The 24,625-nt window shown below is 42.6% G+C and overlaps 1 protein-coding gene across 2 annotated transcripts; it reads right to left on the bottom strand.

Annotated features, from left to right (window-relative positions):
• Positions 1-14,391: 14,391 nt before the first annotated feature.
• On the bottom strand, positions 14,392-23,389 carry LOC138664070 (oocyte zinc finger protein XlCOF22-like). Of its 2 annotated transcripts, XM_069750493.1 has the most exons (7): positions 23,335-23,385; positions 22,957-23,106; positions 22,648-22,827; positions 22,441-22,564; positions 22,260-22,357; positions 18,902-18,992; positions 14,392-16,253 (listed from the first exon to the last, which is right to left on the bottom strand). In XM_069750493.1, exons 1-7 carry the CDS (start codon positions 23,359-23,361, stop codon positions 15,103-15,105), a joined length of 1,821 nt encoding a protein of 606 aa, XP_069606594.1. In that variant the 5' UTR covers positions 23,362-23,385; the 3' UTR covers positions 14,392-15,102. The 2 variants fall into 2 exon arrangements, with proteins under 2 accessions (XP_069606594.1, XP_069606595.1); XM_069750494.1 differs by lacking the exon at positions 22,648-22,827 and having other exon boundaries at positions 22,885-23,106; positions 23,335-23,389.
• Between the last annotated feature and the right edge of the window lie 1,236 nt (positions 23,390-24,625).

Below are 24,625 nucleotides of genomic sequence, written 5' to 3'. Positions count from 1 at the left end.
GGGAGGAATTGGGCCATCTTGGAAAAATTATCCACAACCACCCAGTTAACTGTACAACTAGTCGACAGAGTAAGATCGGTGAAGAAGTCCATTGCAATATGCTGCCAGGGCGCCGATGGTACAGGCAAAGGAAGTAGATGACTGGAAGGAAGTTGTCTCGGGGTCTTGTTCTGGGCACAAGAATGACAGCCAAGACAAAATACACTGGGCCTGCTGTGGATTAAGTCGCTGCACGGATTGCAGATATGCCACGTTCTTGTGGTCAGTGTATATAACCACCGCATGTAGAGCTCCCTCAACCAAGTACCGCCATTTGTCCAAAGCTAGTTTTATAGCCAACAGTTCACAATCTCCAACAGAATAATTGCGTTCCACAGCAGAGTAAATCTTGGAGAAGGAGTTGCAAGTCACCTTGCGGCCGGAGGAAGATGTCTGGGTGAGAACAGCTCCGGTTCCAGAAGAGGAAGCACCCACCTCCGGAAAGAACTGTTTGTTATTGTTGAAATGATGCAGCACAGGAGCTGGGGAGAAAGCCGGTTTCAAAAACACGAAGGCGTTCTCTGCATTCTTAGGAGTGGCCCAAGCTGAAATGGGAGCCCTTTGGGAGGAGAAATGAGGTATGAACTGATGATAGTAGTTTGCAAAGCCGAGGAACCGCTGAATGGCCTTTAGACCATCAAGCCAAGGCAACTTTAAAACGGTGGATACTTTTTCAGGATCAAAGTGTAAGAAGAAAAGCTGACAGCACTCACTAGATGTGGACACACGCTCTTAGTCCAAGGAACCCGCTTGGGAAAACAACTGGGTTGCTAGATTTACCAATTCCTAAACATTTTTCTGAATATAGATGTAGAATGCTAGTAGGTTTGGTTTGGTCAGGAATGAAATTACTGACTGGTCTTAAAGTGAGGCCTGAAAATGATCCAGGAACAATGGACAAGGCTGATGAGATGAATGAGTATTTCAATAGATTTAGCAGTACATGTGTACTGCTAACTGATAGTGGATGGGAACTGGGTGCAAATTCTGCGACATCGATATTGAAGGATGAGCAGACCAATTTTAGAGTATCCGAAAATGATGTGAGGAGGCAGTTTAAGTCACTTAACATTGGTAAAGCTGCAGGACCAGATGGACTCAGCTCACGTGTCCTTAAAGTTTGTGCTGACCAGCTGTGTACTGTCTTTACACGCCTATTTAATGGAAGTCTACAAACACAGAGGGTACCAGTGTTATGGAAAACTTCCTGTCTGGTGCCGGTACCCAAGACGACTTCTCCTGCAACCCTAAATGACTATCGTCCTGTAGCCTTAACATCTCACGCTATGAAGGCCTTGGAAAGATTAGTGCTTGCTCACTTAAGACCGAGGGTCAATGCTTTTATCGATCCCCTCCAGTTTGCTTACTGACATAGATTGGGGGTGGATGATGCTATCCTTTCTCTGTTACATAGGGTACATTCATTTCTGGAGACTGACGGAACCACGGTGCGAGCGATGTTCTTCGATTTCTCGAGTGCATTTAACTCCCTGCAGCCACTTTTACTACACAAAAAGATGACTGATATGAAGGTTGAGGAGGGGATGAGAAATTGGATAACTGACTACCTATCAGATCGGCCACAGTTTGTACAGATGGGAGCAGTGGTGTCAAGCAGATTACTGAGCAGTGTTGGTGCCCCCCAGGGAACGGTGCTTGCACCCTTTCTATTCACACTGTATACTTCAGACTTTCAGTATAAATCTGAACTTTGCCACCTTCAAAAATTTTCGGATGACTCTGTGGTTGTGGGATGCATTAGGGGAGATCAGGGGGATGAGGAATATAGAAGGGTGGTGTCGAATTTCGTGGATTGGTGCAATGGTAAAACTAAATGTTAAGAAAACTAAGGAGTTGGTGGCCAACTATAGCAGGATAAAGATGGAATGCTTACCGATCACTATTGCTGGTCAGGAGGTAGAGCAGGTGGAGAGTTACAAATATTTGGGGGTCCATTTGGATAGCAAACTGGACTGGAGATGCCACTCAGAGTTTGTCTACAAGAAGGGGATGAGCAGACTGTATGTCCTAAGGAAACTGAGGTCTTTTAATGTGTGTAGCAAAATGTTAGAAATGTTCTACCAATCTGTGGTGGCAAGTACCATCTTTTTTGCAATCACATGCTTGGGTGGTAGTGTGCGGGCCTCTGATGCTAATAAGCTGAATAAGATTATTAAGAAGGCAAGTTCTGCTGTCGGCTGTAATCTGGACTCTTTTGGGGAGGTAGTGGAGAAAAGAACTCTGAGAAAGTGTATGGCAATTATGAACAATAATGCACATCCACTATATGAGCTACTCATGAGACAGAAGAGCACCTTCAGCAACCGGCTTATACTTCTGAGGTGTAAGAAGGAAAAATATAGGAAATCGTTTGTGCCAACTGCCATGGGAATGTACAACAATAACATTAGGGTTAAACCACCAAGGTGAATGTCTACTTATTTCTCTACATTTCAGTTCACTTGTTGTGTATGTCCTATTCTAATGTATAATGTTCTTCTGTCAACAAACTGTCATGTCAACTATGTAATTCCTTTATGATTTTTATGATTTAAGTCGTGCTGCTGTGATACCATAATTTCCCACGGGATCAATAAAGTGTATCGTATCGTATCGTATCGTAGGTGCGTAGGATGCAGTGACACACAGGAGGCTGAGTAAAGGTTAACAGGTTCTTTATATATAAACAGTAATGGTACAAGCAGGGGGGTCAAGTATGTGAACTTGAGGATGGGGGAAAGTCAAATGCAGAAGAAAGTAACAGGTTAACTCATCAGTCTCTGTGCGCTGGAGGAAGGTGGCTGGAAAATCCCTCAGTGCCGCAGATGTCTCCAATCCAGTTCCGCAGAAGGTCTCCTGGCGACAACAAATCTTCCGGGTCCTTCGGCATGTGATCTCCTGGCACAAGGTGGGGTAGAGATGATGGTCGGCGGCACAGTGGAAGAAGCAGAAAGTTCAATAGACAAGGCTGCAGTTGAAGCACACAGTCCAGCGGACATAGCCACAGGCACAGGCCGGTCCTTAGCAGACACTGGAAGGATGGGACTAAGCAGTGCCTCCACGTTGGTGAGCGGAGCCAAGGTATGCACTCCATCCTGGTCTCTACCCGGTGCGGATGACTGTCTGGGCGGGGGGTAGTATGTGTCATTAGTATCACTAGCCGGGGATACAGGCACAGCTAGCTGTCGTGGGTCCGTCGAGGTAGTCAACCGGCTCTCTACTCACAAGCTCGTTCCCCGACAAGTGTCCCATCTTCCTGCTCAGACTGCTATTTATGTCAGACCCGCCCCCATCAGTCAGGTGTCCCGAACTGCTCCGGTCCGAAATCTCTTCCCCCTGAAACACTGGTGACAGCCCCGACAGTTCCTGCCCAGACACGCAGGAGAGACTGCAAGTTTGGCTCTCCTCCCTACATAGACATTCAGTCAATCAACTTAGGTTTAGGGTTATAGATAGTGTTCTGATATAAAGGAGAGGGGGGAATAGAATGAAAATACTGAGGAAAAAAGAATTAAGATGGATCTCTACACTGGGTACACTACAACCCAGGGGCCTCAATGTTGAAAATAATTTACACATGTGCTTAATTTAAAGTATTCCCTCTTTCTCTTTTGAATCATATCGGTATTTGTTTTTAATCACTTATATATTTTTTTTGTAGTGGCTTTGTTCCTTGCGAATGACCAGATGATATGGGGACAGAGATCGATTGAAGATGCATTTTAGATAATTTGATATTCCATTGATTATATATGCATTGCAGATACAGTTTTTATTTATCGATTTCTTTCCTCCTTCCTCTGTTCTCTTTATTTCTAATTTGTTCCGGTTTTTATCTTTTTGTAAAAACATGTGTCACCTTGATCAGTTGTTGCCTTTCAGATGTGCCTCTCATTCATTGTCGGGGATATGTATGTGCATAGGTGTAATGCTAAAGATCCGATCCAAGTCATGATTATGTGACCGGAGGAGCTGTCTTCTCTTGTCGCCATGGGACAATTTCATTGCCATGGACTTGGCTGGATATATGCCCCCAGCTGCCTCTCGACTGATGCGCTGAGCACACGTGTCCGGAGGTCGCGAGGACTTCAGTCAAATGACAGCAGTCAGGTGACCATGTTTCGGTGACAGGGGCAGTGATGAATGCGCTGTTAGGCGCTTACGAGCGGGGTGTCAGCCAGTGTTTGGCAGTAAGTGGAGACATGCTCTAATTGTGTGAATGCCTGCAATTGGCTTATATGCAACTTCAGTTTGGCGCATTCAGCATTGATTATTCCTGTTGGATCTGTTTGGTAACTTAGCATAACATTATGAGTCTTGCTTGTGGATTGGCCCCTGATATCCATGACTATATTGATTCATATTGCTGAATGAACAATGATCTGCGATGGAATTGTTCTAAATAACATTATTTTTGATTAATCAAGCTATTACTCTTTCAAATATATATAATATGTATATAATTAAGGTTATTACTTCTTAATATGTGATATATATATGTGATTCTTCTGTATCTTCTGTATTGTATGTGATTTACACCTGTGGGCAGTACCTTCATGCTGTGTACCTCCGCACTATATAAGTCTGCCATTTGTAATACTTTGTATATTTGATAAAGACCTATAACAGGTCGAAACATTGTATCCATGGTGGAATAAAACATCTTTAGTTTCTTCACCTGGACAGGACTCTGTTCCCATTTTTTCTGATTACTTTTTCAGGATCCATCTTCAGGCCGGTCTTGGAGATTATATACCCCAGAAAAGGCTGGGAGGTCCATTCAAAAATGTATTTCTCAAACTTGGCATAAAGTCGGTTTTTCCTAAGCCTCTGAAGAACTTGGGGGACATCTCTTCTATGTAAGGGCAAATACCTGGGAAGATACCAAGATATCATCCAGGTACACCACACACGTGTAAAGAAGATCCAGGAAGATGTCATTCACTAGTTCCTGAAATGGCATTACCTGATACTTGTAGGGGCCATCACGCATATTAAATGCCATCTTCCATTCATCTCCTCGGTGGATTCGGATCAGATTGTATGCTCCCCACAGATCGAGTTTAGCGAAGACTCTGGAACCTTTCAACCGATCGTATAGATCAGAGATGAGAGGCAGAGGATATTTATTCTTTACCATGATCTGATTCAATCCCCTATAATCTATACAGGGTTGGAGAGAGTCATCCTTCTTCTTTCCGAAAAAGAATAAAGGGTCCAGCCGGGGTGCATGACTTCTGGATTAAACCCCAGGCCAAGTTCTCCTCAATGTATCCAGACATTGCACGGGTTTCGGCTTGAGACAGGGGATAGATTTGACCTCTAGGAGGTGATGCACCAAGAAGAAGGTCAATGGGATAGTGGTACAACGGATGTGGTAGTAAGGTCTCTGCCTCCTTTTTACATAGAAAAATGTTTAGAATTGAGAGTCCTCAGTGGTTGATACCTTTTCATGGCTAACTGAAAAGATTGTAACAAACTGCAAGCTTTCGAGACTACATACGTCTCTTCATCAGGCAAAGACTAAAACAAATTCTGAAGAATCACATACAGGTCCTTCTCAAAAAATTAGCATATAGTGTTAAATTTCATTATTTACCATAATGTAATGATTACAATTAAACTTTCATATATTATAGATTCATTATCCACCAACTGAAATTTGTCAGGTCTTTTATTGTTTTAATACTGATGATTTTGACATACAACTCCTGATAACCCAAATAACCTTTCTCAATAAATTAGCATATCAAGAAAAGGTTCTCTAAACGACCTATTACCCTAATCTTCTGAATCAACTAATTAACTCTAAACACATGCAAAAGATACCTGAGGCTTTTATAAACTCCCTGCCTGGTTCATTACTCAAAACCCCCATCATGGGTAAGACTAGCGACCTGACAGATGTCAAGAAGGCCATCATTGACACCCTCAAGCAAGAGGGTAAGACCCAGAAAGAAATTTCTCAACAAATAGGCTGTTCCCAGAGTGCTGTATCAAGGCACCTCAATGGTAAGTCTGTTGGAAGGAAACAATGTGGCAGAAAACGCTGTACAACGAGAAGAGGAGACCGGACCCTGAGGAAGATTGTGGAGAAGGACCGATTCCAGACCTTGGGGAACCTGAGGAAGCAGTGGACTGAGTCTGGTGTGGAAACATCCAGAGCCACCGTGCACAGGCGTGTGCAGGAAATGGGCTACAGGTGCCGCATTCCCCAGGTAAAGCCACTTTTGAACCATAAACAGCGGCAGAGGTGCCTGACCTGGGCTACAGAGAAGCAGCACTGGACTGTTGCTAAGTGGTCCCAAGTACTTTTTTCTGATGAAAGCAAATTTTGCATGTCATTCGGAAATCAAGGTGCCAGAGTCTGGAGGAAGACTGGGGAGAAGGAAATGCCAAAATGCCTGAAGTCAAGTGTCAATTACCAACAGTCAGTGATGGTGTGGGGTGCCATGTCAGCTGCTGGTGTTGGTCCACTGTGTTTCATCAAGGGCAGGGTCAATGCAGCTAGCTATCAGGAGATTTTGGAGCACTTCATGCTTCCATCGGCTGAAATGCTTTATGGAGATGAAGATTTCATTTTTCAGCACGACCTGGCACCTGCTCACAGTGCCAAAACCACTGGTAAATGGTTTACTGACCATGGTATTACTGTGCTCAATTGGCCTGCCAACTCTCCTGACCTGAACCCCATAGAGAATCTGTGGGATATTGTGAAGAGAAAGTTGAGAGACGCAAGACCCAACACTCTGGATGAGCTTAAGGCCGCTATTGAAGCATCCTGGGCCTCCATAACATCTCAGCAGGGTCACAGGCTGATTGCCTCCATGCCACGCCGCATTGAAGCAGTAATTTCTGCCAAAGGATTCCCGACCAAGTATTGAGTGCATAACTGAATATTATTATTTGATGTTTTTTTTGTTTGTTATTAAAAAACACTTTTATTTGATTGGATGGGTGAAATATGCTAATTTATTGAGACAGGTTTTTTGGGTTATCAGGAGTTGTATGCCAAAATCATCAGTATTAAAACAATAAAAGACATGACAAATTTCAGTTGGTGGATAATGAATCTATAATATATGAAAGTTTAATTGTAATCATTACATTATGGTAACTAATGAAATTTAACACTATATGCTAATTTTTTGAGAAGGACCTGTATTTATGCACAACATCGTATAGAAAAAAAAACCCACCATGGAAAAGCCAGGTGACATGGACAGCAACAATGTTGTGCATAAATATGTGATTCTTCAGAATTTGTTTTAGTCTTTGCCTGATGAAGAGACGTATGTAGTCTCAAAAGCTTGCAATTTGTTACCATCTTTTCAGTTAGCCATTAAAAGGTATCAACCACTGAGGACTCTCAATTCTAAATATTTTTCTATCTACTGGCTAACACGGTACCAAGATATATTTCTTTCCTTTTTACATAGTAATATAATTATTAAGGTTGAAGGAAGACTTTAAGATCATCTTGTTCAACACACAGCCTAACCTAACATGCCCTAACATGATGATCCAGAGGAAGGCAAAGACGTCGGCGTACGACCAATAAGGTGCAAGCAAACCTGGCAGGTTAGATTGAAAAACCGGAGGTTGAGCTGGACGGATGGGAAGCAGGCAGGTCTCGTCCCTGTCCCCAATGGAGGACTTCTCCAGAATGCCAATCCAAGACAGGCTCATTTCTCCACAGCCACGGCAAAATTAGGAACAGAGGGTGAGATAGACTGGACAACCCATAGAGAGAGATCTTTTCAGAATGTAACATCCCCATCTGAAGCTCCACAAGATCTGTAATGAACTGAATGGTTTCAGGGAGGGGCTTTCCATCCACTGAAGAGATCACCATCGGCTCCAGAAGGTATAGGAATTGTATTTGATTCCGCTCGACCACAGCCTGTTGAACAAAATTACCTGTGGAACTGGAGTCCAGATGGGCTAGCTCAATAAAATAGCTTTTGACACAGACAACTGATACAGTCAGAGTCAAGGATCAAGAGGGGGATGTCTTGCCCAAGGTGGCCTCTCCAAAAGACCCAAGGCACTGTCATTTACCAGTCTCTAGGGACAGGATAGGATAGAGTGCACTAAGCTGCCACAATAGAAACATGTTCTCTCAGAACCTCCTGGCAATGCTTAGTCAGTTTCACCTGATCAGCCTGCATAGTGTCTGGGAGTAATGTTGCTGCAGGAACTTTCTTGGAGATCGACCTTTAGAAGGTGGGGGCCAAGTGCACAGATCTCCTTTCACGGGCCCCTCATTGGTCTGCTCTTGTAACCTGATGTCTATCCAAGTTCTTAAAGACACCAGGTCATACAGTGAGGTAGGTACGTTCCGACCTATGGGTTTGTGCTTGATTCGCCCGGTGAGGCCACCAGAGCTTCATTATTCCAAGCAAGTTCAGATGACAAGGTGCGGAAAAAGACCACATATTGGCCCATGGAGAGATTACCCTGGCGTAACCTGAGTATAGAAGCAGCCCCAGAAGAGACACGGCCAGGCTCGTCAAAGACTTTACGAAAAGCTTCTAGGAAGGACTGGAGATTCAAGACTACCTGATCTCCTTTCTCTCAAAGACGATTGAGCCATGCCAGGGCTTCATCAGATAAGCCACTTTGGCTTAGTCCAAGGTGAACAGGACTTCGATGTGCACCGTGCACTGGTTAATGAACCCCTGACACAGGGTGAGATCTCTGCTATAGCATGGGGATGCTGAAAAACATGGTCCGGAACCAGATACATAACTGGCAGCCTGAGAAGATGTAGATGCAACTGGAACTGCCAACGTATAAAGGCGAATATTTGCTGATCATTCTGGCAGGAAACCTCCTGATATGGAGAATGCCTGAGAACTAGAGGATTCCATGGACTGTGCAAACTGTAATGGGCTGGGTAGTGGAACCACTGTGCTGGAGCCCAAGATAGAACTGTAAGTGCTTGACTAGGAGCCTCACCCGACTGGACCACGGATACCCAGCAGTGTACGACATTGAGATCTGAGGAGAGACAAGGGAGGTGGTCTAGGTGCTACTCCAGGACTGACCTTGGGTAGATGGCAGCTGACCCTCTAGGAACGTTTAGCTGGGGTGGCCTGAAGTAATGTCCAATAGATGCAGGCAGGTGTAGTATGGTGACAGGTACCACAGATGCAGACAGGACCAGCTGATGAAAAGATATGCATTGGAAGGTACAGGCTGGGTCGGTGGATAAACTTGCTGGCATACACGGCTTGTACACGGGCTGGCGGGCACGGCTGATGGGCACGACTGGTATTCAGGAATACAGGCGCTGGGGCCTGAGAACTGATAAGGTTGTTAAGAACACGCATATTCTCCCAGAGGAAAAAAAAATGCTCTAAGGGAAAAAAAAAATACTCCTCCACACCTTGGGCTACGTTCACACGTAGTGTTTTAGTGGCATTTTTGCATTTTCGAATTGCTTTCAATGGTGAAAAAAACATTCTGCAGGAAATTTAATTTTAGCATTTTAATACCTTATTTGTCTATGTGGTGTGTGAGCGATGATCAGATACATCCTGTTTAATTTATGAAGGATGGACTCTTAAGCTATGTGCACACGTCAGGATTTCTTGCAGAAATTTCCTGAAAAAAACAGACATTACTGCCAGAAATCCGCATGCTTTTTTTTGCATTTTTTATGCGTTTTTGCACATTTTTTGTGCGCTTTTTTTGCGTTTTTTCCCAATGCATTAAATAGCGGGAAAAACGCAAAAAAGCCGCAAAATTAATGAACATGCTGCTTTTTTACCGCAATGCGCGTCATGTGCACAAAAATTGCAGAATGCATTCTAAATGATAAGATGCATATGTATGCGTTTTTTATGTGTTTTATTGCGTTTTTATAGCGAAAAAAAAGCCTAAAAAACGCAACGTGTGCACATACCCTAAATGTAAAAAAAAAAATTTCAGGGCCATTTGGAGGCTTACTATTATTTTAGAGCCAGCAAGAGGCCCTCATTATTGTCAGAAAGCCATCAGGGGTCCCTCACTCTAATTTTAGAGAGCCAGCAGCCAGCCCTTACAGAGCATTGTTGTGAGGGCCAGCAGACGGCTATCCTTTGCATAGCTCTATATTGTGTGATGCAGTGACCCATGTTACAGCCAGGGGACGCTGTATGTGCTCCTCAGGATATGCATGGAGGCATATCTGTAATGGTGATAATGAAACAATGTCCGGCATGATTGAAAATGGCCGGTATGTGTCGCAGAGGGAGTCTGCGCTGTTTGCTTGTAGTATTGTTGTTCTGGGACCTGTAGTCCCACAAGTATTTGTATAGTTAAAAGGGAGGCTTGCAGGGTTAGTCGGAGAGCTGGGCAGCTCTGACTAACCACACACACCTCCCACCTATGGGGGTGGTTACAGCTACATAATGTGACCAGGGTTTGGTCACATGGTTCAGAGTGTATGGACCTGAATGGTCAGAGTGTGAAGTCCTGAATGGTCTGTGTGTTGGAATGTCCTGGAGTGAACTTGATTCTTGGAAGCACATGGTGAGACTATGGACTGAAGGCTTGTGTGTGGAAAGTGCCAGGGACTGGTCTTCCTGAATAGCGTACAGAGAGGCCGTATCTGCAGAGCCTGTGATGGCTACGGTGTTGGGGAAGCTACAGTTCCATCTGCAGATCTGGACTATCTGATGTCCCCTGGTCACAAGGACGATGATCCCAGTTCAGCAGCTTCCCTGGGAATCAGGACTGACAGGAGTCAGTGTGTGGGGCAGGAGCTCCTGTAAGGTAACTCCAGATAAAGGGGGTTATGGGCAGAGAAGTATCTGCCATTGGAACAGACTGTCAGTGCTTATGATGTTCCATTGATGTAAATAATGAACTGATCGTGGTGCAGTTTATGATGTTTATTAAACCGAATAGTCTGTTTTTTTGTGAGGAACCGTGCCTGAGTGCTTTAATCCCGTTGCGAAGTGAGTGTCCCCCAATGCACTCAGGGAGCGCTTTCTCACAATTGCTACTGCAATATAATTTATCCATCTGAGGTGGGAAAATTTTCTTTTTCGTATTAATACTGTAAGGTTTGAAGCTTGGAGGATCAGCAGGTGGCCCTCACAATTTATAGAGGGACAGCAGGCGGTCCCCACTATTTTTAGAGAGCCAGCAGGCGTCTTGTGGACAGATGAGACCAAGATAAATTTTTCTTTGTAAAACACATCATTCTACTATTTAATGTAAATGGAATAAGACCTACAAATAAAATAAGACAGTAGTTACAGTCAAATATGGTGGAGGTTCAAAGAAATTTATGGGTTGCCACAGGTTCAAAAGGACTAAAAAGGACTTAAGGACTCAAGGATTTAAGGACTGCAACATGGGTCTCCAAGACTTTGGAATGGCCCCCCTGCTGAAGGGGTTTTAAGCTCCTAAATCCCAGCGAGTGGACTTCTGCAAACTTCAGCTACTGCGGCCATAGCAAGCGAAATGGAGAAGGCAGGAAGACAGTGGTGAAGTTGTCTTTTTCTTTCCTCTTCATCATCGTTTAATAAAGTTATTCCCTGTGTTTGTGGACCTTTACTGCCTGGATTGCTGTGACCCAAAGGAAAGTAAGGTAACCCATTGGAAGAAGCTGTGTCAGTTCTGTCTATTGTATGTACAAGGGGCCCGGGGTGCTCACTGACCATTTGCTCAGTGAATTCTGTCTGTGAATTGTACCTTTAATTAACTCGGCCACAACTAACCCCAACCCCCCCCCCCCCCCCCCCCCGTCAACTTTGTTACATAGGCACCAGGTATTTTTCTAAATTAATTTTCTTAATACCTGGTGCCTACAGTGAAACTTGATGGTGGCAGTGTCCTCATGTGGTGCTGGTGTCCGCGAACTTCATATCATTGATGGTATCATGAGTTCACAGGTGTACTGCTCTATAGTGAAAAAGAAGATGGTGCCATCACTCTGTGCCCCTGGGTAGACAGGCACTTTTCCAACATCAAAACACACAAATCTAAGGCCACTGTTGCATTTCTGAAGAACATTTGTTTGGTGATCTGAAGCATTTAATAAGTATGACAAAGATGCAATAGAATGGGAAACCAGGAAGGGGCAAACACTTTTTCACACAACTGTAGTATATATCTCAAGCCCCAATGGTAGGTATGGTAAAACAAATAAAGTATTGGTTAATTTATGATTCCAAAGGTCCCAATAAATAGATGTGCTGTAGCACTTATACCAGTCCTAGTAAACTGCAAGCATTAATCTACAATACCGATGGTCCCGATGAACAGATGTACTGGGACACTGTAATGGGCCCAATAGAGTGCGAAGAGAAATAAAGTGCTTGCTATATGCAGAGTATTACCCAAACAATAACTGCTATGGAGAAAAGGATATGATACCTAAACCTATGATATGATGCCCAAATAACGGGAGACATCAAGCAGAAATTCAAAGTTTCATGGGTAAGAACACAAAGATTCAGAGGGAAAAATTGTTTCTTTAGAGTAGCTTGATTAATACATTATAGTTTTATCTACACCCCTTCCCTTCATCCTTATCCTCCACTTTCATTGGATGAACTTGATGGAGCCCTTATCTTCATAGGTTCAAAGGAGATATCTTAACAATTAAGGGGCCCCCCATGCACATTAGAATAAAGTTGGCTGAATCAGCTTTTAATATGTTCGGCTGAATGTCTAATTCGTATGAGGGCACGTCCTCTGAAAAAGCTGTGACCACTAATCAATAATATAGTATAAAAAGCAGGGTGTGATTCTAGATTAAAAATGTACTTTTAATAAACTCGTTAAAAAATGTAGACCCAAATAATCAAAACACATAGAGGACTCACAGTACGTCACATTTCAAAAGAAGAAATGCCAATATCACAAATAAATCGAACTGCCTCAGACCTCAATATCCCAAGATCCCTATGAATAAATCTATCATGGAAACATAAAGGTCCGTTATCAGCTGGCAGTGCGGAAAAATATCAAATTTCACATCACCTGGTCATTTGGCAGATCAGACCACACTTCACCTGGTCATTTGGCAGATCAGACCACACATCACCTGGTCATTTGGCAGATCAGACCACACATCACCTGGTCATTTGGCAGATCAGACCACACATCACCTGGTCATTTGGCAGATCAGAACACACGTGCTCTCTATATATGCATCTATTACTAGCAATGACCGCTCAAGATGGTGTGTGAAAAAAGTGAACAGTTTCACCCTATTGTTACATATAACAAATAAATGACCGTTTTTAATTGGTGTAAAGACTGGGGAGATGGCACATCATTATCCATACAAATACCCCATCATAGAATATCACCAGTTTTTATATAGTGACCCCCAATTAAAAGTAACGAAAAGGTATACCTGGATAATTCTATCCAATACATTGTATTTGTATGGATATTGATGTGCCATCTCCAGAGTCTTTACACCAGTTAAAAACGGTCATTTATTCGTTATATGTTACAATAGGGTGAAACTGTTCACTTTTTTCACACACCATCTTGAGCGGTCATTGCAAGTAATAGATGCATATATAGAGAGCACGTGTGGTCTGATCTGCCAAATGACCATCCCAAATATCTGCCAAACATCCCAAGATCCCTATGAATAAATCTATCATGGAAACATGTTTTGATTATTTGGGTCTACATTTTTTAACGAGTTTATTAAAAGTAAATTTTTAATCTAGAGGGCACATCCTACTGATCGTCGGGAGAGATGTCGATCACATTGTTCTCCCTAAAATAAGCCATCAGACGATATCAGTCAACGACTCTCTTAGGCTACTTTCACACTTGCGTCGGTATGGGTCCGTCGCTAAGCGTCGGCGCGACATACCGACGCACGTTGTGAAATTTATGCACGATGTGGGCAGCGGATGCAGTTTTTCCACGCATCCGCTGCCCATTCTAAAGTCCGGGGAGGAGGGGGCAAAGTTCCGGCCGCGCATACGCGGTAGAAAATGGCGAATCCGACGTACGAAAAAAACGTTACATTGAACGTTTTTTCGGGACAACGGTCCGCCAAAACACAACGGATCCAGTACACGATGGACGTGACGTATGGCTATACGTCGCAATCCGTCGGCAATACAAGTCTATAGGAAAAAAACGCATCCTGCGGACACATTTGCAGAATGTTTTTTCCCAAAACGACGGATTGCGATGTACGTCACACAACGCAAGTGTGAAAGAAGCCTTATAGAGAACACAGAAGCGCTCAGGCAAGCAAAGGCTCCTGTTTATCGACAAATCGACTGAAATAGCTGTCGGCCAAACGATGGTTCGTCCACCAGCCATTTAATGTATATGGACAAATCAAATAATAAAAGAATACAGATGCAAACACAATGATAGCTTTTAAAACTAAAAGTTTAATAATGACTCATAACAAGATTAAAAGGTGTTTTCAGACCTCACCATCCCCAACCTGATCTGATATCAGGAGTGGGTAGACAATGCGGTTCATGTTACTTACTGAACCATCGAATTATTAGCTGATGTCATCTAATTAATTGGATACCCTGTTAGTAAGATAATTTAGGCATTGGATGGTAAACTCAGCAACTGTAATTATCACATATAACAGTGTCTCACCATGACCAATGCCATACCTGGTGAAAGATTAAGAAACCAACAAACACAATAAGATGCAGTTTTACATATATTACAATTATAATACAAATAATTGAGATGTCAGTGCTATTTGTAATCTCTTTGCTTTTCAATAACATGTCTACTGATAATTGCATATATTTCCTAATAATAAGTTAGTGGTCTAAATTGTTTAATATTTCTCTTGCAGACTATAAGTGTAGTGTTTTTACTTTTACAAATTTGTCAATTTTTTTAAAATAAAAATTACATTTAGATGATGAAGTAATTTCCCATAATCTAAACATAAAAACAGCTTATCCCTTGTGTGATTCTATAATATAAGACAAGATGGTATTTCTGTGTAAAACATTTCCCACATTTTGAATGTCAATATGGCTTCTGTCCTTTATGCATTCGATGTTTATGAACATTTGATTTATTGGTGAAACATTTGCCACAATCTAAGCATCAACAAGGCATCTCCCTTGTGTGACTACTATAATGTCTAACAAGATGGTATTTCCTTGTAAAACATTTCTCACATTGTGAACATGAATATGGCTTCTCTCCTGTATGAGTTCTCTGGTGTCTACAAAAACCTGATTTATCTATAAAACGTTTCCCACAATCTGCACAAGAAAAGGGCTTCTCCCCTGTGTGAATTCTCTGATGTATAACAAGACTTGATTTCTCTTTAAAACATTTCCCACATTTGGAACATGAAAAAGGCTTCTCCCCTGTGTGATTTCTCTGATGTGAGATAAAATGTGATTTCTCATTAAAAGATTTATTACAGACTGAACATGAAAACTGCTTCTCCCCTGTGTGTCTTTTCTGATGTTTAACAAGACTTGACTTCTCTGTAAAACATTTTCCACATTCTGAGCATGGAAATGGCTTCTGCCCTGTGTGAATTTTCTGATGTCTAACAAGTTTTGATTTCAATGTAAAACATTTTTGACATTCTGAGCATGAAAATGGCATATCTCCTACGTGTTTTTTAAGATGTTTAGCAAGACTTGATTTCTCTGTAAAACATTTTCCGCATTCTGAGCAAGAAAATGGCTTCTCCCCTCTGTGATTTCTCTGGTGTGTAATAAGATTTGCTTTTTCAATAAAACATTTTCCACATTCAGAGCATGAAAATGGCTTCTCCCCAGTATGAATTCTGTCATGTCTGCTAAGATGTTCCTTCTGTGTAAAACATTTCCCACATTCTGAACAGGAAAATGGCTTCTCCCCTGTGTGAATCCTCAAGTGTTTAACAAGCGTTTCCTTTTCTGTAAAACATTTTTGGCATTCCGGACATGAAAATGGCTTCTTCCCTGAGTGAATTCTCTGGTGTTTAGTAAGATAAGATTTCAAAGAGTAACATTTCCCACAGTCTGAACATGAAAAAGCCTTTATTTTTGCGTGAGCTCTTTGATGGTCATTGTCCTTTCTGATATTTCTGTTTTGATGAATAGTCTGTGATAAGTGAAAAGATAGCAGCTTTTGAAAAGGATCAGACAACAGATCTTTGCTGTGATGAGCTGTGAGTGTATTTGGTGTGATACCATGATCATCTGATTTAAGTTCTGAAAATATTACATTATCTTCTGATCTTCTTGTAAAGTCATCTGTCAAGAAAAACAGAGACTTTATTATTTTTCATTTATGCAAGCTTTAAATTATATTAATGATTATAATACTTACACTCTTTACAACATTCCTATACAACTTGAACTAACATCCAATTGTCAACTGATTAAGACTGTGATGGAACCTATACAAGTCAAAGTAGGGTCTAAAAGATTGCTATCACCATGCTAATGGTGGGAAAGGTATTTTCATGGTGATGTGCAGTGTTAATTTTCCGCCGCTCATAGCGTTTTGCATTTAGCCCAAAAAGTTCTCCTTTGGTCTCATCGGACAAGAGCACCTTCTTTCACATGCTAGCTAAATAGCCTACATGTCTTTGTTTAAACTGCAAAAAGAATTTCTTGATTTAAAAAAGTCTTTCTTCTTGACACTCTTCCATAAAGGCCAGATTTCTGGAGTATACGACTAATAGTTGTCCTATGGACAAATTCTACCCCCTGAGCTGTGGATCTCTGCATCTCCTCCAGAGTGACCATGAGCCTCTTGGCTGCTTCTCAAATTAGTGCTCTCCTTGTTTTAGATGTCAGTTTAAGCACACGACCATGTTATGATAGGTTTGAAGTTCTTCCATTTTTGGATGATGTATTGAACAGTGCTCCGTGAGAGGTTCAGAGCTTAGCATTTTTTTTTATTTTTAGAACCTAAACCTGCTTTAATCTTCTCCACAATGTTATCTCTGACCTATCTGGTGTGTACAAAAGGTTTTCATGATCATATTTGAAGCCTAATGTTCTCACACAAACCTCTGAGGCCTAGCCTTCACAGAACAGCTGTAGTTATAGTGAGAAGAAATTACACACAGGTGGACTCCAATCCACCTGTGTGTAGATGGCTGCACATCCAGTTGGAAGAATGTCTCAAGTGGGGTACCACAGGGTTCTGTCCTGGGCCCTGTATTGTTCAAGATCTTTATCAATGATTTAGATGAAGAAATTGAGGGTACACTAATTAAATTTGTCGATTACACAAAGCTAGGAGGGATAGCTAATACTAGAGAAGAGAGAGAGAGGATTCAAAAATATATAATAAACTGGAGCAGTGGGCAACTAACAGAATTCTTTTTTAACAAGGAAAAATACAAAGTACTACATCTGGGCAATAAAAATTAAAAAAGCATTTACAGAATGGGAGGAATAGGGCTAAGCAACAGCACATGTGAAAAAGACTTGGGTATACTAATAGATCATAAACTGAACATGAGTCAACAGTGTGATGCAGCAGCAAAAAAGGCAAATGCAATTCTGGGATGTATTAACAGAAGCATACAGTCTAGGTCACGCGAAGTCATTATTGCCATCTACTCCTCTTTGGTCAGACCTCATCTGGAATACTGTGTGCAGTTTTGGGCACCACATTTAAAAAAAAAGACATCAACAAACTGGAGCAAGTTCAGAGAAGAGCGACCAGAATGGTGACCGATCTGCAAACCATGTCCTATGAGGAATAGTTGCAGGATTTGGGAATGTTTAGCTTGCAAAAAAAAAAAAATTACTGAGAGGATAGCTGTCTACAAATATCTCAAGGGCTGTCACATTGTGGAAGGATCATCTTTATTGTCATTTGCACAAGCAAAGACTAGAAGCAATGGGATGAAACTGAATGGGAGGAGACACAGGTTAGATAATAGAAAAAACTTTTTGACAGTGAGGGTGATCAATGAGCGGAACAGGCTGCCATGAGAGGTGGTGAGTTTTCCTTCTATGGAAGTTTTCAAACAGAGGCTGGACAGACATCTGTATGGGATGATTTAGTGAATCCTGCTTTGAGCAGGGGGTTGGACCAGATGACCCAGGAAGTCCCTTCCAACGCTATCATTCTATGATTTACTAATTATGTGACTTTTGGAGACAATTGATCCATTCAAAATATTTATTTAAGGGTATCAGACTACAGGGGTGATTAATACAAATGCATGTCTAACTATTCAGATTTATATTTTTTAAATATTGAGACAACCATATATTATTTCCTTTTTACTTCACAGAAACTTGTTATTTAGTATTGGTATATCACATAATATCCCAATAAAAATACATTTAAGCTTGGTAGATGTAACATGAAAAAAATGTGGAAAAGTTCACTGTACGAATAATTTTTCAAGGTACAGTAAATGACACCATTCACTTTACCAAGTACTAAAAAAAATAAAAAATCTGAATGAGTTAAATAGTGAAAAAACATGCATTTGCCCACTAATTTTCTGGGTTTGCTTTAATGGTGTTCATTGCTTAAAAAATGACCAGGGAATATCCAGGTCAGAAGGACTATGACTTCAAACTTTAAAAAAAAATGTACTGTAGTTTATTTTATTATTTAAAAGGTGAACAAAAAATCTTGCTGTCACTTGTTTGGTACACTGCAGTGCCACAGTGTTGCAGTATACAAGGAACATGATGGTCTACAATCAAGCCCTGAATTTTTTTTGTGTGTGGAAAACAGAGCCATTTCAGTTTGGCGATATTAATTTTTTCTATTTATGAATCAATTTTTGGGCAGAGAAATTCCACATAAAAACTTTGTGCAATATACCTAAAAAAAAAAAAATAAAAAAAAAAATCACATAATTGCACCAGTCAGTGACTGAGTAGAACCTGTGACTTCACTGCATTTAGTGGTCACTACTCACCTGTGCTGTTATCTGTAGGAATCTCCCCTTTACACCGCTCATCACCCCTCACATATGTCTCTGGGGTATTAATATGGGGCAGATCTTTATCCTGAAATAAATATTGTAAAAGTCAGAGACAGATGGAGAAGTTACATGAAATGATTTGAAGAAAAGAAAAAAAAAAATCATAAATGAAAATGTCGAATACAATTGACAGCCATAGTTAATACATAGCTGCCGATCTCCTGTATAAATCCAACTTGTCGGCTCCTAACCCTAACCAGCAGTCTCCATAACCAGAAAATTGTGATAATATCCACACAACATCTAATGTCTATGATCAGCTTTAGAGCTCTTTCACAAGTCCTGATATTTCCAGTATTGGAAAAAACAATACCGGAGATATCAGTGCCCGTATGTGTAATATTTGTGGTAAGCGTGAGCCGCCCATGTGCTGCATCAGTACCACAGGTATCGGCGCCTGGAGAGCAACGGTACTGTTCGCGCTGTTCCCCGGCACCAGGTGCTGAAGACAACTTGCATCATTCTGCCCTGCTCACGCTGTGATCAGCATTAGGCTGCCGTCACACTAGCAGTATTTGGTCAGTATTTTACATCAGTATTTGTAGCCAAAACCAGGAGTGGGTGATAAATGCAGAAGTGGTGCATATGTTTCTATTATACTTTTCCTCTAATTGTTAGCAGGGAAGAATGTTGAGACTTGAATTCAACTGATAACAGCAAAAGCAGGCGGCAGCTGATGGGAGTATTTATCAGCCTTCGCTGTAAATAAATAAATAAAAAAAAATAGGAGTGAGTTCCCCTGTATTTTTGATAACCATCCAGGCAAAACAGAGCTATGGGCTGCAACTCATAGTGTCAGCAGGGCTGGTTACCAAGAATAAAGGGGTCCCAGTGCTGTTTTTATTAAATTATTTAAATAAACAATAAAAAAAAAAAAAAAATACCAGCATGGGGTCTCCCCCATTTTTGAGAACCAGCCTTGCTAAAGCAGACAACTGGGGGATGGTAATCTCAGGCTGGTAAGGGGCCATGAATACTGGCCTCCCAGCCTAAAAATAGCAGCGACAATTCTAGCGCTTTGTCAGGCTCTTCCCACTTGCCCTGTGGCAAGTGGAGTTCATATTTGTGGGATGTGGGGTTGATGTCATTTTTGTATTGTTTGGCGACATCAAGCCCACAGATTAGTAATGGAGAGGCGTTAGTAATGTCTGACGTTCTGCCCCATGCTGTAATCCATGTCTGGGGATAAACAGAACTTTTCTCACGGTGATCTGTGGTAAACTCACTGAGCTGAACTGTACTGAACTCATTGACTTTTTGTCACGGTGCTGAGGTCACGCAGTTCAGACCGGCTGGAAATGCAAAATACACATGCCACTGATGCATATCAATACAGTATTTTTAGGGAAACACCCTATACTGGACATAAGAAATGACAGGGAACAACTCCACTATACAATGAATGCTACAAAGAAATTACGGAGTATCAAAGAACCCAAACGTAACAGTCTAAAAAAATATAACAAATTTTATTAAATAACATTATCAGAAAAAATGATAACAAACATAACATACAAGGGACACGCAGCTGGAAATGCAGCCTCAGTGGCCCGTGGTAACCTCGATGATGAAAAATAGATATTGGCGTGCACACTGAGGTATTTCACTGACGGAGGTGCCAATTGAGGGGAATTGGTGAGGTCCCTCATAGATTATATAGAATAAATATCAATTGCACACTCCTTTTGGATGCAAACAAAATTTATTTTATTACATTCAAAACAGAAGAGCAACCTTTGAGTGTCAACGCGTTTCGTCCAAACAGGCCTTGTCCAGAAAAGGTTACGTACTGAATGCAACTTATGGACCATCCCTGACTAAAAGAAGACCGCGATCTCTGAAACGTGTAGGAATTGGTCCTAACAGCGCCTCATACCCCTGCTAGTCATGTGACAACTGACGTCACACAAGGTCCTGTCGGCTGAACGCTAGACCGTAGACCTTGATCATGAGCTCCCAAAGCACATGCACCACCGGGAAGGAGGCTGAGGGAGCGTTTGTCACCGGCCGGGACAGCGCTCCTGAAGATATTTGTTTCCTCAGCTGCTGCTACTACTACTACCATCATCTTTACAAAGGGGGACTCTAGAAAAAAAAAACACCATGCTGTGGACTCCAACATCGCCTTTAAAGAGGTAAATACAGTATTGCCTGCCATCTGCATAAAACTAGGAATAAATTTGCATGAACAGTTGGATCAAGAAATTTATGTGAACTAATTGGACTTTAGATTTTAGGTACTATTCATATGAATGACTTTTTATGAAATTTGATTATTTAATCTTTTAATATACATTGAATAAATATGTTCCTTTTTTATTGGTACAAATGGTATGTATAGGCGCAAACTGTATGAGTATCTATATCAGGGGTCCCCAACCTGTAGCTCGAGAGCCACATGTGACTCGCGGTGCCATGAATTGTGGCTCGGGGCTGTCTGCCAGCTTCGTGCATTAGCTCCAGATTTAGAAAACTGATATGAAGAGCACATCTGAAAATGGTGAGCTTTGTCAGTAGCCCTGCACAGAAGAGCAGATTTGGGTACACTTCTACTGGTCTTGGGGGTTTAGAGATAATTTAAGTATGGTACACTGGAGACAGGATGAACCTACCGGTAAGAGGAGGTGCTTGATGCTGGATGTGACTGTGTTGGGAGTGTGTGATGGGAGAATGCTGAATGTGGTGGGGTGTGGTGGGAACCTCTGGATCTTGGTATACTGCATCAGGGTGATTTGTGTGGAAAAGCTTTGGTTATTATTATACCCATAATGGGGGCTTTGGTTGCCACTTCTGTAAGAGACAGGAGCTGGATGTGGCTCTCAAGGTCTGAAAGGTTGGGGACCACTGACCTATATGTTTAATTTTTGACAACGTTGTGGTGTTGCCCTGTTTGCAGCCAATACGCATAATACCTTTCAAGTTGCACTTGCGCCCACCTATACATTTAAATTCTGCAGCATAGCTTCTTGCAGTTGCCACAAATTAGATGGAGGTACTAACATGCTAGTAATAACCTATTCAACCTCCTCTCAGAGATTCCCTATAGAATTAACATCTGGAGACTGTGAAGGCCAAGGAAGCAAGAAAAATTACCACTGAAAACGCATCACTTCATTTTATGCTGACTTCAAAGAGATCTGTTTCTTGAAAGTTTAAATCAGGAAAGGGTCAGTCTCTAATAAATTGGTTGTTTGGTGTATAATACTGGTTGGTAAGGTAAGACTGAACACAAGACCTTCACAGCCTTCTACACATCATACGGGAGATCTCATGACACCTTCTCTCCATCTACCTGATGATCCTGAGGAACATCGAGATCTTCTTGTTTACAGTCCTGTGGAAGAAAAGGACGGGGACATCTCTCTAGTGTTGTCCTCTCACTGGATAGAACTGGAGGAAACACATACAGGGACTGAATTCATTCTTTACATACAGATAATTATAGGCCGTGTGTATTTAGTCCTGTGTATTACCTGGTGATGTGAGGGGCTGGGGAACCTCCATCATGACGTCATTGTACAGATCTTTGTGTCCTTCTAAATACTCCCACTCCTCCATGGAGAAATAGACGGCGACATCCTGATCCCTTATAGGAACCTGTCACATACAATGATACCGTCATCTCCCTGATCCCTCCATAGCGTTAATGTATAATGTGCCAGCATTCCCAGCAGTGTCACCTCTCCAGTCAGCAGATCAATCATCTTGTAGGTGAGTTCTAGGATCTTCTGGCCATTGATGTCTTCATGTATCAGGGGGTGAGGTGGAGGCCCTGTGAATGGGTTCAGGGGTCTTCCCCATCCCTCAGACACAGGGTCCTGACAGCGCTCACTAGAGGTCTTCTTCACTACTGTGTAATCCTGGTTATGGAGAGACACATTAATAATCCTCACTACAGACATTTCCAGAGTCCTCACCTCTCCAGTTCTGTCCATCTGTTATTCCCATAGATAAGAATGATGTAATGTGACGTCATCAGAATCTCTCACCTCTCCAGTAAGCCGGAAGAGGATCTCTAGGTTGAGGTGTAATATCCTCTCCGCCATCTTGTCCCTGTCCCTATCCATCCTTGTAGGGTCACTCAGGAGAATTCTCTTATATAGAAGATCTCCACTGAGAGGATCCGATATTGTAGGGACCTGAATGGGGAGAAGATGACGATGTAACATCATAAAGATCCCATGTAAGAAATCTCCGGAGCTGTTACCGGCGTCACATGATCATTACATCCAGTCATGGCCCCGTCCTGCCCCCGGTATAACACACAGTCCCACTATAGTCACATAGAGAGATTTACCACAGGCTCAGCACTGAGGGGGTTAATGTCCACTGCCCCTGCCCAGTAATGGGGAATCTCCAGCACCTACCTCCACCGGCAGAGCTGCACACCACATATATGGCTGTTCTGTGCGCACAGGACCTGTGATGAGGTCACCGGAGGGGAGGAGTCAGGGGTCACATGATCATGGGCCTCAGTGTATGCAGGACTCTGCTGTGCTGGATGAGGGGAAGTTTATGTGTGGGGTCAGGAGGGGTTTACAGGGTGGATGTAGCAGAGTCGTGTGTGTACGGAGCGGAGCCGTGCGTGTACGAGGTGTACGGAGCGGAGCCGTGCGTGTACGAGGTGTACGGAGCGGAGCCGTGTGTGCATGAGGTGTATGGAGCAGAGCCGTGTGTGCAATGTGTGTGGAGTGGAGCCACGTGTGTACGGAGCAAAGCCGTGTGTATGAGGTGTATGGAGCAGAGGCATGTGTGTACGAGGTGTACAGAGCGAAGCCGTTTGTACGAGCTGTATGGAGTAGAGTCACGTGTGTACGAGGTGTGCGGAGCGGAGCCGTGTGTGTACGATGTGTACGGAGCGGAGCTGTATGTGTACGAGGTGTACAGAGCGGAGTCGTGTGTACGAGGTGTACGGAGCGGAGCCATGTGTACGAGGTGTACGGAGCGGAGCCATGTGTGTACGAGGTGTACGGAGCGGAGGCATTGTGTACGAGGTGTACGGAGCGGAGGCATTGTGTACGAGGTGTACGGAGCGGAGCCGTGTGTACGAGGTGTAGGCGCAGAGCCGTGTGTACGAGGTGTACGGAGCGGAGCCGTGTGTGTACGAGGTGTACAGAGCGGAGTCGTGTGTACGAGGTGTACGGAGCGGAGCCATGTGTGTACGAGGTGTACGGAGCGGAGCCATGTGTGTACGATGTGTACGGAGCGGAGGCATTGTGTACGAGGTGTAGGCGCAGAGCCGTGTGTACGAGGTGTATGGAGCGGAGCCGTGTGTGTACGAGGTGTATGGAGCGGAGCCATGTGTACGAGGTGTGGGCGCAGAGCCATGTGTACGAGGTGTACGGAGCAGAGCTGCACTTGTACGAGGTCAAAAACCAACAGAAGAAAAAAAGCAGCATGTAGTCCAAGTATAATGTAGACAAAAACACTTTATTAATAATTAAGCCAGATTAAAAACGACAGGGGGAAACAATCCCCATGCTGCACTCAGCATGCACCTAAATGGACAGGAAATAGGTGCTTACCAAATAAAGAAATCCACAAGATAACCTGCATAGGCATTATAGAATAATCAGAAGTTGTGTAAGGTACATACAATATGCCTAGATGTATTGGATACACGGGTCCAGAAGATATATAAAAAAACACATGCACAAT

This window comes from Ranitomeya imitator, chromosome 2 (genome assembly GCF_032444005.1).
Source record: "Ranitomeya imitator isolate aRanImi1 chromosome 2, aRanImi1.pri, whole genome shotgun sequence".
Lineage (NCBI taxonomy): Eukaryota > Metazoa > Chordata > Amphibia > Anura > Dendrobatidae > Ranitomeya > Ranitomeya imitator.
Note: the sequence above shows the minus strand (reverse complement) of the source record. Positions and strands in the feature narration are given on the sequence as shown.